Source organism: Coturnix japonica, chromosome 7, assembly GCF_001577835.2.
Source record: "Coturnix japonica isolate 7356 chromosome 7, Coturnix japonica 2.1, whole genome shotgun sequence".
Classification (NCBI taxonomy): domain Eukaryota; kingdom Metazoa; phylum Chordata; class Aves; order Galliformes; family Phasianidae; genus Coturnix; species Coturnix japonica.
Genome location: NC_029522.1, coordinates 2891167 through 2908451, shown reverse-complemented (window position 1 = coordinate 2908451; position 17285 = coordinate 2891167). Strand labels below are relative to the sequence as shown.

Sequence of the window (17285 nt, the reverse complement as noted above, 5' to 3'; positions counted from 1 at the left end):
CCAAGCTCACAAACCTAAAAGACTAACACAAGCTTACCTGACACTTGCTTATTTTCTAGTTCTTAACATAGCTGTGTGCTCAACCTATCCAACTACTGTGCAGGATAATGGAGCAGGCCATTAGCTCCTTAGACATGACTTTAGGCTCAAAAGCAGGTAACAGAGCATCTATCTACGGAGCCTCCTGACAGACAGAAATGTCCAACTCTGTAGCCATGAATCGTGTCATAAATTACAAAACACATTAGGGATAATCCCACAGCAAGCACTGAGGTGGATTAATGAAGTCTTGTTCCCACAAAACTCTGCTCTCATACTGAAAAGTACTTCAAATTCAAAAGATATTTCTTCTTAAACATCAACTAACACTCGCCAGCAGAACTGTGACCTCTCCCTATAGGAATAGCATGTAACATTAACACTTATCAGTGCAGTCGGTCAGGTTAACATCTCAGCAAAGACCCAGACCTTTCAGTGCATTCAGTTGCACATAACACAACAATCAGAAACCTACAACAGGCAGAAATTCCTCACAGCTGATAAGAGCAATGCAACTTCCCATCTTCATACAATCCCACTCACAAAGAAAGAAGGAGAGGCTGGATTATAACTCTGACAAAGCAGCAAAAAGCCTGCTCACACAACACAAAGCCTTCTTGTTCCACATAAACTACTATGCAGTTCAAATATAGCACGTTTTTGGCCGAGCCTGGTGATATCTGGCTCTCGTTCTTAAATTCAAAGGGGTTTTGTCCTTACCTGGATGGCTTTGGGAGCTCATTGCTGGTAACGTCAAGTCCTTTGGAGAAGGGATTTGAGATGGATCAGTTTCCACACAAGTAACAGTAGCTCTAAAGAGCTCCAATGCTTCACCAATACATAGAAACTGAAAGTGGGGATTAAATTATGGCCACCTTATAAAATCCAGGGCACAGTGACATGCTGAGTTGCGCACAAAGTAATCCAATATGGTGGCAGAGTATCTTCTAACCGCTTTCAAACTGGGAATCTGTAATAAAAAGAAGTCTGCATTAGAGAACTAAGAATTACAGCTATTTTAATTATGCTTTAAACTTTCCTTCCCCCCCCCCCCCCCCCCTCCATCAGGAGATTAAGTCATTTTAGGCACTGAAAGTTGCAGAAATAATAACTTTCACAGCTATGGGTGTAAGCTGAAATGACCATGAAAAAGCAAACATTTAACCTTGTAAAAACAAACCTAAAAACTCTTCAGCTACACATTCAAGCCTTAAAAAAAACCCACCTAAACTTGCATGTTCATTCTGATCCTTCAACAATGCCAGATGAAGCCACTTCGGTCCAACAGCTTCCATATTTTACAAGCCATATGTATGAGTGGTAACTGTACTTCACGCATCTGTTCACCAAAGAAGTCTACAGTAAAAAGAACTTCTTGGTGCCAAGAAGTGGTCTTGGAGCAGGAAGGAAAAAAGCCCACACAATCCATTTCACACCCACTCTGTGCAAGCTTCCAGCAGTTTACTGAGAAGCAACATCATACTGCCAAGGCAAAATCCACCGCTCTCCGTTATTTTTAAGCTGTATGTTNGAGAAAGAAGAGAGCAAAACACCGAGTCAGCTCACCTAATGTACCCCTACATACCCCACAAGCAATCCAAGCAGGGAGACCTGCCACTGATACATGCTATCAGGCAGAGCTACTGAAACAGACAGAGCGAGGTGTCTCCTTTATGCGAAGCATTACACGAGCACAGGTTATTTCCCTCCTTTGCACTGAAAGCATCATCAGCACACAGGCTCTCAGCAGAAAACTTATAGACCTCGAGGACATCGTGTTAGAAGACAGCTGTCCAGAGATGTCGGACATCACTGCCCTCACAGCTTTACTAGGAAGAGCAGTTTATACCCAGCTCTCTGTAACCCCCTTCACACAGCAAGCCGGGCTGGCAAAAACCAGCTAGCCCATCTCCATTAATCCAGCTGATGCTGCTGAAAGCAAAGCAGGCAGCACTCACCCCAAGCTGCTCCAGCAGCAGATCTGAGGGTGTGGTAGCCTTCAGCAAAGGCAGCAATATTCCCTGGGCGGAGGACAATTATGATATTAACTACTACTGCTGCTTGCACAATGAGCATCTGCCCACAATTTATCTTTGCCATTGCATTCCAAACAGTTCCATTTATTCTTGGAAGAGCTCTTCCCATGCTCAACCTTACTCTCCCCTCCTGCCATTGGATACTGCTGTTCCTTTTCAGTAGGGCAGCAACACTAGGTCTGAGGCTTATATACCACCACAGCCGCTTACCTCAGGCTCTGCTTTATGATGGTCCTTCCTTGGTTTGCAGAACAAAGCAAAGCACGTGCTGTTTCAGAACAACAAAATAAAAAAGCCCCAAACCTTTCACTGTCTGTTTAACTCCACCACAAGTCTTTTCAGCATTGCAGCTCTCCAAGCTCCCCTGCCTACCTTGCATTTTCAGAGACCTGGAATGCTCTCTTACATTACACATTAAATTAAGAGAAAATTACTTAAGTGTCATTTCTAATCCCTGCAGGTCTCTGCCATCTCAAGTGTTCAAGATCTTCCAGTTCCATTAATTTGCACATCCTGTTGAAGACTCGGGTCAGCTCGGACATTAGTAAATATTAATATCATTCATTTCCAATAAAAACAGCAGGTAATGTTATGGCACAAGCAGTCTCTGCTGCAGATCAGAATTCAGAACAAAGCTAGCAGATTCTGGAACACAAATTCCATACTAATGCAAACAAGGACTCCTCCACCATCAGAGTGACAGAGCACTGGACCAGGCTGCCCAGAGGGGTTGTGGTTCCTCCTTCTCTGGAGATATTCAAGACACCTACCTGTGCAGCCTGATGGAGAGAGCCTGCTTTGGCAGGGGGGTTGGGCTAGGTGATCTCTGGAGGTCCCCTACAGTTCTATGATCCCTATCTGCCCATTTACATGATGCAAAACAAATAACACAGTGGGAAAAAATGAGATGATTTTCTTTTTAATTCCTTTTTCTGTAGAAATGTGACTGATGCAGCAGCAGCAAATCCATCCAGCAGCACCTCTGGTTTACCCATACCCTATTTTTTCCGCAAAGGACTATCTAAGCTCAGTCACGTATTTAAGAGATCCACAACATTAAACTTCTGCATGTTTGGGGCCGCTAGTGCCTGGGGAGAGCAACCTGATACCCACCTGAGGATGAGTGGGTATTTGTTTACAGCAGCATGATGCTTGGCAGCTTCACAACTCACTGTTTTGGCCAGACAGGCACCTGCAGCCCTGACTCCCTCCAAAGCAGCAGGGCCGCTCCAGCAGAGCCAGTGAAGGCTGGTGTTGCTTCAGCTGCACCTTTGTCACACCCCTCAGTTCAGAAGGCGGCTGCTGATGCCTGCCTGTGCTGTCACCTTGTCATCAACTGATAAGGAACTTCTGTATCTGCAGTCACCATACGGTGTGACACTGTGGGGCTGCAGCTGCTCGAGCCCTTCCCAGTTGTTTTGGTGGCTCAACAAACCAGCATCACTTGTGACACAGCTTCCCTAGATGAAAGGCCACAATGTTAATTTCATTTCTTATCTTACTCATCTCATAGCAGCAAGCACATCGCACAGCACACTTAGTGCTCAGCAGCATAGCGGGCAGGCCTTCCATTATGCATGTCAAGAAGGCACCTGCACAAAACACTTTCATGAGGATCCAGCTACTTCTTCTAATATCTAGAAAGAAAGCAAGAGCAAATTCACCAGCAGGCATCAATTCATCACACTTCCCAACAAACCACCTATACACTGGAATAATAACATGTATTAGACAGCCAAGACAGAAGGCATTTGGCTCTACACACAGAATTGTTTAACAGTTCGGTACAGATATTCACCTTCCCCTTCTCAGCCCATCTCAGATTTGCCCATGCCAGTCAAACCTGCAGATGTGCAGGAACCAATAATTAAGATTACAATAGAGTTGTACATGCAAAGCTCCACTCTTCAGAGTTTAAATCACATTTCAGCCAAGATCAAAATCTTGGCCTGAGGGTTAAGTACCAGGATTGTTTTAAGCCAAGTAAGTCCTTTTGCTGCAGGATACCCATATCTCAGTGACCTCATTTCATCTGCAGCCCCCGTCAGACACATCCCATCAGCAACCTCAGACGGCAACACTGCAGTGAGCTGACAAGATCACTTGAAAATCATAGTTAAACAAAATCTGTCTGCTGACTCGATGCATCTAAACATGGTGCAAGTCATATGCACCATCCTTTTGTACCAGAAGAGGTTTAGATTGGCCATAAGAAGGAACTTTTTCTCTTAGAGAGTGGTCAGGCACTGGAATGGCTGCCCAGGGAGGTGGTGGAGTCACCATCCCTGGCAGTGTTCAAGTGGCATCTGGATGAGGAGCTACGAGAGATGGTTTATTGGTTTGCTATAGCAACGGTAATGGGAGGACGGTTGGACTGGATGATTTTGTAGGTCCCTTCCAACCTTGTGATTCTGTGCAAACTACACAGTCCATTCTGCTCTGAAGTTCTTATCTGGGTCCAGAGAGCTCTGCCTTTTAAGAGGACAAGCAAGTTATCTCAGAGAAGGTAACACCAGAAGGAATACAAGGTGAAAGCCTTCTGCCTGCTCATGCTTCTTTAGCATGCAGCAGCACTCCGGCACCTTGGAGGCTTGGCCTCCAAAAGCCATGGAAACACCTTCTTCCAAAAAGCATTAATTCATCTCTGTTTATATGTGCAATATGAGGCAGAAAACAAGATTTCCTTCAAAATCTACCGAGGTTTTACAATTCTTGCTCTGTAAACAAGCAAACAGTTTTAAGCTCAATCCCACATGCTCAGCTTGAGATGACAACAACCACAGCTTGATGCTTGCTTGGGTTCCTGTTCATAACACACAGCCTGCAAGCAATCCACTGCTGCAGCATACACGTGCTTCCTAAAGGCTTCTGGATTTGATGAGCCCCTTAAATAAAACAAGTGCTGCCTTTACTGTCCAGGGGCTGTTTTTCAAAGATTGCCAATATAAGATCTGTATATGAAGGAAGGAGGGGACAAGGAAGAGAGAGGAGGCATACAGTGGTTTGGAACAATAATAATAATAATGATTTACTACATCTATTTACAGCAGAGGCAATGTGAAACAGTCTCCTGGGCTGACTCTTCCCTCCAGGGACCATGCCTCCAGAGCCACCACTTTGCAAGATGACAAAAATAGTGGTGGTAGTTCCCAGGACTCGTGCAGCCCTTTGACAACACCACTTCAACTCTTCTCCAGCAGAAGACAGCTTCACTGAAGCTACTCCCAAGAGACCAGGATTCAGAAGCATCATCCAGTTCCAGAAGCATTTATTTCTTCTATTTCCAACAATACCCAGAAAAGAATTGTCACCAAAAACATATTTGGAAGCCTCAAACAACATGAGGCACACTCTCGATGTGTTTTAATTCTTTGAAGACTGCTTTTCTGTCTAAACACGTCCTGCAGGAGGAATAGCTTTCATACTGTAAGTCGCAGCATCCGCTCAATGCTCGGTTGACACACGTGTCAACATACCATGACAGTAATAGAAACTCAGAGCATCAGTTTGCTGCCACGGTTTCCCAGTTCCTCCATTACACCCATGTAAATGAAAAACCTAAGCTAATGCAGCTGTTAGAAATAGCTTCTCACCAAAGGTACAAGAGGCACCTACCAGTCACCAAACCAGACAGCGGTGCATCACGTCTTCACCCAGCTTCTTGTCTCTATACTTCTATACCAGCAAGACGAGAAGTACGTACCCTTAAGATCAAAAGCCCAACACAACCAGCACTGAATGCACTAACCAGCTAGGAAACACGGAGCATTCCCCACTACTTCAAGGAATTAAAACACTACGTTTGTTTAGCAAGCGTTGACATTTCAATGCCAGCCCCTACAAGTGCTATTCTCACATGACAGCCAAGAGTAGAACAAATATTGTGTTTCCGCCTCTCCCTTCAACTTCCACATTCGAGTGCACGCTGTGAGGATTTATTACTTACATGCATGCACTACACATTTTAACTTCGTGACAGGTTTTGTTAAGAAAGGGATTCAGTATCTAACTATATTTGCTCTAAGTGTTAAATTATAGTATATGTACATTAAGACTACAAGAGCAACCGATACCTACCTCGTATTTACACAGTTTCTTCAAGGAAGGCTATAATTCATGGCTAGACAGTTTCTGGTAGTTGCTTTTGGAGCAGTCCTGCTGTTATTTTCAGACAGTGGCTTGTCAAGCAAGGTGGGGGTGAGGGAAAGGCTGTGCCCCAGAGGGTGGTGGGCATGGCACAGCTTCCAGGGCAGGGCCCGGGGGTTGGACTGGGTGACCCTTGTGGGTACCTTCCAACTTGGGATATACTATAATCAAGTATATCACAAAGTGGGTCTAAATTCTCTGACACGTAACCCAAGTCTGTGAATGTATCATCATCAGGAGTCCTAGCAGGTCTGCAAATATCGCCTCATGTTCAGCCTGTGGGAGCTCCAAGTTAAATCGGGCAATGGCTTGGATTCTTCCCCCACCTCCCTTTTTAGCCAACACAGGTCACAGAAGAGCATCAGTTTGAGAAATACAACCGACTGTGTGTAAAACCTGGGAATACATAAATTTGCAGGATTACAGAACCTTCCCTGACTAGCAAGGCTCTGGCAGAGGGTCTGAAAGAGCAGGATGCTTCTGAGCTCGATCCAGTTTCTCAGCAAGAGCAGCAAGAACAAGCAGTCTCACAGATGGATCCGCGTGGGAGGGAGAAAGGATAAAAGTCTGCCTCGGGAGCCTGCTCCAGCTGCCACTGAAGCCTTGGAGGAGTTGGTACAAATTGGGCAGCTACCTATAAAAATCTACTCCGTCTCGGCCATTTCTGAAGCCCTGTTCTCTTCCCTCATTCCATTTTTCTCCTCCATCCGAGTATTCCTGATATAAACTCTTTCAAGTACAGACAGCTCAATGCAGCACTTAATGGAAGGTAGATTAATACCATCATATTAAGGACAACATTCGTCTTATTTCTCCACTCCTTTGCCGAGCACCCTGCACACAATTCAATAGCTACGATAATTCAAAAGCACAAGAAGCCAGAAACACTTGATTGAGAAGTGATTAAAAAAAGGGAATATCAGCCTTAATCAAAGCCTTCTAAACAACATTCACAGAATCAAAGAATCACAGGATTGTAGGGGTTGGAACATTCTCAGTGACCAGCAGACAACTGAAGCACCATGCAACGAGCACCAGCTTCCTATCAACACCTGTGATCCAAACACAGTCCTTCAACATTAACATCACCCTCATTTGTTCAGGTTTCAGTAATGTTTCAAAACTCACCGCTGTGTGGCTGCACTAAAATCACTTTATAACACGTGAGCAGCACTGTGAGCTCTCTGCCCTGCTGTCCAAACCAAGTGGACCCAGCCACCACCCTCCTGTAGACTTAACAGAGCAGCTTTCAAGTCTGAAATGCACAGTTCCTTCCCCTGCTTGCACAAACATACACACACTATACAGCCAAAACAGGATGCCAGCACCTGTAAGGACCTAGTGCTGGGAAACAACTGAATACCTACAGCTTTCCAACTGCACTTGCACTCCAGCTTAGTTTTCTCAGCTGCTGACAATGCACAAAACACAACTTTTTACATCGATCTTTACTGCTCTACTTCAGCTGTTACAGCCCACATCTGAACTTCTTGTTCCTTCTGACAAGGAATCAGAATTACCGGTCACTGGCTGTGCCTAACCCATCTGGTCTACCAACAGAAAATAGCTAAGTACATGTGTCATCAATCACTGTTAATTACTTCATTAACTCAAAAAAATACCATTTTTTATTTATTCTTTTTTTTTAAAGAACAAACATTCTAATGCTAGTTTGAACCAGCATGAAGTTCAAACAGAAACTTACTGAAGCCTGCTGAAGCGCTCCATGCTTCACGTGGCATCAAAGAACCCTAGAATCACTAATGTTGGAAAGACCTACAAGATCATTCAGTTCAACCATCCACCCATCACCAATAGTTCTCAATAAACCACGTCCCTCAACACAATGTCCAAACACTCCTTGAACACCTCCAGGGTCGCTGACTTCACCATCTCCCTGGGCAGCTCATTCCAACATCTGACCAGTCCTTTGGAAAAATAGTATTTCCTAATATCCAGCCTGAATCTCCCCATTTCCTCTAGTCCTATCTACCCCCAGATTTTATATGAAGAGTATATAGGATATTGCACTGATCAAAACAAGTCATGCCCTCTCAAGCCACAAACACGCCCAGAAGGGAAAGTTAACACCATCACAAGACAAACCTTAATTTGCACAGTGAAGTAAAATAGGGTTAAAATTGTAATAACTGAGAGCACTCTAATAAAAACTTGAATCCTCAGTCAAAAATCTCAAGCTCATGGCTGACAAGCAAGAACTATCGCAGCATGTACAAGGAAGGAACAGCTGGCACAAGAGCTGGGACATACTTCATGGACTATTTGCCATGGGATCTCCTTCTGGTATGCTTTAAAACACAGCTGCCACTTGAGAAGACTTCAGCTCTCCCTACCATCAAGGCTTAACTCCCCACCTCAGATATGAGGGGATTCACGTTTTGTCAAGTTTCTGTATCTATCCCATCTCACGCAAGGTGCCGTAGATTACAATTTATATTGCTCGTTATGGCTTTATACACTAAACGACAATTTTCATCTCTGTAAGACGGGCAAGGAATCAAGCGAAGCAATTTAAACGCTGTTTTGCCACTCTTCAGTCTTCACTGCCAATTATTAGAGCATCATAGCCCAAACTTGAAGCCTCTTATTCAGACTCCTGGGATTTGGGTTTTCACACCTTTGTACACTGTTAAATATCCTCCTTGCGAGGCCATGCTTAGTTTCAGTGAACATACCACCAGGAATTGATGAAGAGCAGCCACGTGCCACCAAAGCCGTGCCAAACAGAACGTCCTTCACTTTCTGACCTCCCATGTGCATACTCCAAAACACACACGAGGGGTTGCAAGACACTTGCAAAATCCTCCGCCTTGTTGTTTTGAATGACAGGCTGGGAATATCTGCTGTCCCCACAAACGTAACCATTAGAAAACTACACCACGCAAGAGGAAAAAGCAGCCAAAGAGACGGTGATAATGTTCCAGTCCCCTTATGTAGGAGCTCTGAGAACATGCAAAGTTAGTCATGGGACGCTAATAAAGGCAGACGGCTACTCTGGATTTGAGCAGTCTCTGAAAACTCATGTTTTGGTACCAGTTTTAAATTCCAGCAACCTCAGAGGCTGCAAAATGCCTCTGTCACCTCAAGACGCTCTGCATGCAAAGCATGCTCTGGGGCTGGAGCGAGGGGAAGTAGATTGCAGGAATTCATTTCTGAAATGGAACGGAGAGATAAGATCAAGCAAAAAGGAGCAGAGGCTGCTGACAGATCTGCATGCACACAAGCCAGTAAATATGCAAATGTACAGACATTTCTACTGAGAGTGCAAGAAAGCAACAACAGTGAAAACTACTAAAATATACTGCATTAAAGTGAGCTACACAACTTCAACAGGATACTGCGCGGAACAGTTCACCTTGACCAAGGCAAGCTTACTTCATGTTCAGGGGAATGCTGAGATATTTTGGGGGTAGAAAATTTGGTTCAACTCTGAATATCACAGTACTTACAAATCACTTTGGACGTTTATCTTTTACTGCTCTCATTTGGAAGTACACAAAGGACTCGACATTAAGCTGTAAAACACCCTGACTAAGCTGCCTCAGGAAAGAGCTTCTTGCCCAGAAGATGAAACAGTGAATTTTGCAAAAGGTTTCAGAGAAAGGGGAAAATAAAGGCTGTATTGACTGAGCATCCCTGAAGACTGACCTTACAGAGCTAGAGCTGAAGCCGACGTGACTTGGTAGCAGATAACGTCGGAAGCAAAGAGCTGTTTCCAAAAGGTGATACTAGGACATCCATCTGCTGTTCTTGAAGTTTGGAGAGGAAGAGACACCCGACACATATATTATGTATTATTATACAGGTGTATATTCCATACATATAGACACAGGAGCCAAACAAAGCACTTATTTTCATTTTCACTTCATTTTACCTGCTTACTAGCTCTGAATCAGGGAGACAAGCTCAGGAGCTGGGTTTGGATATAGCATAAGACACGCATCTTGTATTTTGTAAGCCAGACTGTGCCAATGAGCAAATGCAGCTCTTCACTACTGCGGTGATAACAACGCTGCTTTGGTAATGAGCCTGTTTCCTAAGGGAGGAAAAAAGCATTCCAACTGGGCTACCTGCTCAACAGCCCTTGGCCTCTTTTAGGACAAAGTGCAGGGGGCAAGCATAAGGAACACAGAAACCTCAGCAACTGTCAGTATCAAACAGTAAGCACACAGAAAAGCTTCAGTAAAAAGGAAAAACAGACCTTTTCCAAGCTAAGTCTCCCACATATGGCACAACAGATCAGAAACAACTTCCCAGCAACATAAATCTCTGCAGAGAGATGAAAGCAGCCTACGGCTCCTCAAAATCACAAGCTGGAGCCAGCAGCGAGGCTTCACATCATCACCTATAAATCTCTGCAGAGCAGCAGTACGCCACAGGTAGCACTCAGCACAACGCAACAGCATTGGAGCTCCAGCAGAAAGCCTAGGACCAAACAGGTGTGCTGTCAGCAAGGCAAAGTGGAAGCTCAAAGGTTTGTGAAGCCCTGCTCAAGGAGACCAAATCCACAAGGTGAGGAGTGCAAGGGACAAGCAACAGCCAAGTGCTGGAGCACTACACCTGCACTCAGGCCGTGCTCCCTCTATCAGCAGCCACCCCAGACATGGTCACTGAAGCAAACTCCCTGCTGCCAAGAAGGCTGTCATCCGCACTCAGCAGCATCCTGCAGCTGCAAGAAGATGGTACCTTTTCCCTATGTTTGCTTGATTTTCACACCCACACTTGTCGGCTGGTTACAACATATGCTCTGAACTCAGTTATCTGCACTCAGTGTATGAGATAATTTAGGCTTTCGCTGCCAGTGTTAAGAACTAGTCTCAGAGCTATACGCTGAGGCCCTGGAATTTAAATATATGATAACACTGCAAATAAAAGGAAACAAATTCCTTAAGGAAAACCTTTTTGCACGCCAGATCGGTTCCCAGTAGTAACTGCTGTGCTTTGACAAGAGATAAATATTTACAGTCTAGAACAGAGAACACCTTGTGTTGCAATACTCGGAATGCAAGCCCCATTGGTACACTGCATACTTATTTTGATGATTTTATATATATTTTCTTAACAATCTGAATATCTAGAAGCACACGCGTTGCTCATTTACACTACCAAAATGAAAGCCCAAAGATAAAACACACAGAGAAATTGTCAATGATACCAAATTGGGAGCTGAGGGGAAATGGTTTCAAACTAAAAGGGAGGGATATAGATTGGATATAAGGAAGAAGCTTTTTACAATGCAGGTGCTGAGGCACTGGCACAGGCTGCCCAGAGAGGTGGTCGATGCCCTGTCCTTGGAGCTGACAGGAGCTCTAGGTGTCCCTGTACACTGCAGGGAAGTTGGACCAGATGGTCTGTAAGGGTCCCTTCCAAATGGAAAGCTTCTATGACTCTACAAAAGCACACAACTGGATATCCTGCTTACGAGGAGGGATGATAAACTCCACGCAAAGAAGATGCTCTCATTCCTAGTGTTACATGAGCACGTCTCAAGTTGCTTGGTCTTCCTGCCATTTTAAATTAAGCAAACACATAATTAAACATGAATGCTTTTTTTTTTTTTTTTTTCTGCCTATGCTATCTATGCCATCCAAACTTCAATTTCAAACATGATCTACACAGATAAGAGTCCGGTTGAGCTGTAATACTACAGGATTTCACATCTGCCGTCTAATACTCCTTACCCAACTGCTATTTGGGCTCCAGGGGCACAACCTTTGCGGTGTGGCAGCTTGGCTGCTGGTAGGTTTACAGAAGAGTTTGATGTCTATCTACAAGTCTCAGTTTTCTTACTTCTCCCCTTACAATGCAACTACCGCCTGGTGCAGAACTTTCCTGCCCTGACCTCACTCATGCCGCAGCCAGCATTACTCTGCGATAACTATCTCCTCAATCAGTCAAGCATAAGTTTTCATTCGCTCCCCGTACTTCAGTTTATTTTTAGAACAGCCTTTTCATAGCAAAGACCAGAAGCAGCACACTTTCACTGCCAAACAGAATTCAGCGCAGATCCCTCATACTGTTGCTAGCAGAAGGATGCTTTACTCTGATGGCTTCTGAACACTGGTACTAGCTGAAGGCCTACCATCCAAGAACACTGTCTAAGCATTGAGGAGGTCTGGATTCTCCCCAAGGGACACCAGCTACCTTAACACTTGCCGTACTGTGGGCCACACAAGCACCGGGCACCACCACCACCTATCTTTGTTTATAAGGCATAAACTAATGCAGAGAGCATGAGGGAAAAAAAGCAACCACACACAGTCACGGAGGTGAACAAGACCACAACCTGTGTAAATCCACCTGAAAGCACCACAGGGCGCTCATAAAATCATGTAGTACAAGTCTTTCCCTATTTGCAATGGTTCACAGTTCATGAACAGCACTTCAACACACAAGGCAATCTTCCTGAAGGAATACCTCAAGTGCTACACATTGCCCTGTATCACACTGATGTATACGCAAGCCTTTCCTGTACAGATCCAGAAGCATCCAGCTCTTCTCATTACACCAGGGTTGATAATTCAGAACATGAAAAACTCAGAATGCCTTTTGCTGCCACACGTTCCCATGCACTATTTCATTGCTTTAGCAGTGCTGTGACTTCACTCATAATTATGATTAAGCCCTTCAAATGCTTCACGCTTACGGCACTGGGAGCAGATGAGGCAGCAGCCTTCTTCCTTCTCTCCAAGGATGAGGAAGAAGAGTGGATAAGCACAACCCCCAACGAAGCATTCACCACCTACCATGTGCAGCAGAATAAACTCTCTGCTGTTCGCTTCTGAAGCATTAGAGAGAGGACCAGCCTCCCTTCCAGGCTAAGCACTCCATTCTAACACAGTTTCTCCCAGCCAAAGCACTACCATTGGATTCAAACAAAATCAGCCTAGGAGAAGGGCTGAAGTGCATAAATGAATTGACTGTACGGATTCTGTTATTTCACAGGATCCATTTACATCACATAGATGAGGAAAACCTGAGATGCAAATGCAGAGCCAACATCTGTTCCAAACCATTGGAAGAATCGATTACCAGCAGGAAATCTCACACCAGGCTCAAATAAACCCGACTGCATGAGGCCTTTCATTTCACCTTCCCTTTCTCTTCATCACAGACTGAAGACAAGACACCTTTTTGAGCATATTCACTACTAACCACATGTGGTTCTCCCCATGTCACGGTGCCTGCGAGCAGCAGCAGCATTAAAATTGGTGCCTCAGTTAGTCTGCGGCACCAATCACTGCCTACAGAAGGTTACAGAAACCTAAGGGTTTGCTGGCTAGCAGTAGGAAACAGCAGCAGCAAAGCAGGCTTTCTGCTTTGCACATGGGGAAAGAAAGGGCTGTGCTTACAGCCCAGCAGAGACCTTGCTGGCATCATGGGCAGTGCTCTAAAATCTAACCCAGCCTGATAGGAATTCTAACTTACCTACAAATTCTCCCACTAGGGCGTCCCTTCTCCAATAGCCTGCATTCCCCTCCTAGTGGAAACACACAGCCTTTAAACCCTGACTTGTTTCCAGTTTCCAGGCTGAGTTATCCCATCCAACACAAAGGCTGATGCTCCCATTCTCCTCAGCCCACCTCCTCCCAGACTGACCACAAACCAGATAAAAATGTAACTTTGAACAGCACTCCCTTCTCCAAAGTCTTGCTGGGAACAGCAGACAACAGAATCCATGCATTGTTTTCAGGCTTATGTTTCAGGACCTTTTCTAGAAGCAACCCCAGCAGATGGAAACACCGAAACTAACTGGAACATTCTTCTCCAGGGCACATGTAATGCAACGGTGTAAGCTATTTTAGTATAATTTAATGCAGTAAAAATAACCTACCATAAACAACCCACTGGAAGCTGCGGGCCTCCCCTTTTGTGGAGGTGAAACAAAATGGGAAGAAGAACTGGGAACAGAACTGGAAGAACAGAGCAACGTGCTCATCTATCTTTAATCTTCAGCAGCAATCTGGAAGAACTGCTTATTCAGCATGAAACTCGAGGATACCAGTGTGGATGCAACTGTGATGCTGCACCTTCCCTTAGCTGGCTGTAGGCACAGGCCAAGGCACCCCATAGCCTGCTCACCCACTGGGGACAGGCCCACCATCACAGCTGGCTCTCAAATCTAAGTTAATGCAAATGATATCTGCCAACTAATGCTATCTGGTACGTCTGACAAATGCAATTTGATTCCACATAAAGCGAGTCATAGTACGCTAATGTTCACAGGATTTAACAGTAATTAAGTCTTGGTGACAGGCACATCATTAAAGTACCGTTTCTTTGGAAAATAAATCAATAAACTAAATTATTTCCTACACGTGAAACATCAAGATTCTTCGCTACTCATAATAGATAAATGGAATTAAGATTAATCAGATGTCAGTGTTTACCAAGATGAAAGAACGAGATGCTTTAAAAGGCCAATTAATGCAAAGCACAGCTACACCGTCAGTGCCCAGCTTTTAATCTCCTATACATTAACTTATCCTATATGACCATGTAAAGCAAAAGCTTACAGTACAATACCTCATTCACTTTGGCAACCCTGCCTATGGCAGAGGGGTCGAGACTGTATTATCTTTAAGGTCCTTTCCAAACTAAGGCATTTTATGATTCAGTAGCTTACCGATTCATTATAAAACATATTGAGTCCAGGAGGGGTCGAGGACAGCAAACCCAAAAGCAAACAGTCATCAAACCTCAGTGTGACCTCCAGGCTGTACCCACAGGGTCCCCAAAGTGCAACATTACCTCCTGGACTCCATCACAGCAATGCTTAGTCAAACCCTATGGGCCTGCTTGACCAATGACGCCCCATGGCATCCCTTCCTCAGCCCCCTGACAGGAGCTGACACATCACCTTCACCCTCAACCTCCAGCTCCTCCCAGCAACCTTCTGGCTTCCTTTAGTGGGGAAATACTGGCCGTAGGTGGATGGCTGGACTGGATGATCTTGGAGGTCTTCTCCAACCTTGGTGATTCCATGATTTTAAATGGCCGCCATGGAGCACTCTTAGGGTTAAAAACCACAACCAAAACCTCACCCTGACCAGCAATCAGGCAGATTTTTATCAAACTTCTCTGAGATAAAATCCAGCAGAAACAACAACAACAAAAAAAAACATTTAGGAAAAGAATGAAGCTAATTAAGATGCATCCAGTAATGAATGCCACGCAAAAAGATTCAAGTTCTACAGATGCAGGCCAAGCTGTAATTCCTTGCAAACGGAGAACCACAAAAGCATTCCAGGAGATTTTAGGCTGTTCTAATTGCTCCTCTTTTCAACATCGTTTTACAGCTTCTGTGTGCTTTCCTACTTCTCTGTCCCCACTTATCTTACCTATTTTCACCCCTCTGAATTTTCTAAGTCTTTATCCTTTAAGACAGTCAGAAACGCACGTCTATTTGTTCCCTCCCCTTCTCCCAGCTTAAACTGCCCAGAGTCTTCCCAGGGAAGGAGCACTGCCCAAAATCTGCTTGCTATTCAGGCAGTCCTGGCAATGACAAGAAGCACTTCATGAATCATCTGTTATATACTGCCTTATCAACACGGCCCGCTGCACGAGAAAGTAAACCTGGCCCACTTCAGTTTCCCGCATAACATCATCAAAATGTGAGTGGCATTAATCACTAAAGCAGTTTTAAGACCCCTCGGCCAAGGTCTGGAATGCAGCAGGTAGGAGACTGCTGTTTCTCAACTTATACAATGTAAGGCAAAAATCATATTTTCAGCTTTGATTTTATTATTGTTTTTATTCTTGTTGCTTGCAAGTCTGAAATCAGCAAGCTGAGGAGAACCAGGTTCCTTTCATCGCTGCAGAGCATTGGTGTGCTTAGGCCTCGAGTACCTGTAAATGGAAAACACGGGTTATCTATAAGGGAAGCTGATGCAAAACTGAAGAGCAAATTTGAATGAAGTGACAAGATGCATCCTGACAGCTTCTCTGACCAACAACACACGTTGAACAAAATAAGCTCCAGGTACTCCAGCAGGGATCTGATAGAATATAAATCCAGTGGCTGGTCTTGCAGACTGGGTAGCAGGAGGGTGCAAAAAGTGATGGGACACCTAGAAACAAGCTACAGATAAGCCAGGAGACCAACAGAGCAGGAGGCATCACCAAGGAGGCCAGCAGGAAAAGTCAAGAACACTTGGCATCACAAATACATGATGAAGATCATTATCACGATCCAAAGAATACTTCCAGTTAATATTTCTTTATGGTCTTTATGCTTGGTAGTTTGGAATGGGCTCACAGCGAATACCATTCAGCAAATAAAATGTTCTGGTAACATGACCATGTTCACCAACCATCAACTCAAGATGAGTGAGAAGAGTCCTAAGGGTTTGAAGAGTTGTGTTATATACATGGTATTACACCTATGCACACAACAGTACTTCCAATGAATACTAACACACGTAGCACCAAGGAGCACAACACAGACATTTTGTTACCTGGAAAAGGACAGGAGGCCAGAGGAGTGCTTTCACCCCACGATTAAGTGGGCCCAGCTGGGTTCTGAGCATTCAGGTTGTCAGACCCTGCTCAGCACACGCTTGGCCACTTGACCCAGACAGCACATGCTGCACTTAAGCAAACTCAAGGACTCATTTACCGTCATATTACAAAGGCATGGCATACAAAAAGCGTTCCAGGAATGCAGCCCAAAGGTGCTGAAAAACAATGCCAGTGGTCTTCCAGTGTGGCATGCCCAGCGTTCAGCCAAGCAAGAACACAAGCACCTCTCGTGTTGTCAGCCCTCAGTCCCTGAGGTCAGGCTGTGCAGCAGGTTCTAAAGGACATCCAGCATGCAAACTGCTTTCAGCATAAGTTACTTGGTAAGTGCATGGTGAGCTCTTAGCTGTTCTCAGCTCTGGAAACAGAAAGATGACCTGGAGTACCTGACTGTCATATACTACATAGGCAATGGAAACATTCTTCCTCAGCACTTTGTCTTATCTGGTTTGGGGTATGTTCATGCAATAGAAAGGCTGTAGCTGCCTCAGAACTGGAAACCCACAAATGATCAGAGGGAAAGCT

At 44.6% G+C, this 17285-nt stretch overlaps 1 protein-coding gene across 9 annotated transcripts in view; it reads right to left on the bottom strand.

Annotated features, from left to right (window-relative positions):
• HDAC4 (histone deacetylase 4) overlaps positions 1–17285 on the bottom strand; it is a 186954-nt gene that overhangs the window by 167132 nt on the left and 2537 nt on the right. For 8 of the 9 annotated variants that reach the window (XM_015867781.2, XM_015867780.2, XM_015867787.2 and 5 more), the window contains exon 2: positions 760–1009. In XM_015867781.2, the coding sequence (XP_015723267.1) occupies positions 760–781 (22 nt within the window). In that variant the 5' untranslated portion in view covers positions 782–1009. Of the gene's footprint in view, positions 1–759; positions 1010–1264; positions 1287–17285 lie in introns of those variants that run through there. The other variant, XM_015867783.2, reaches the window with a different exon arrangement.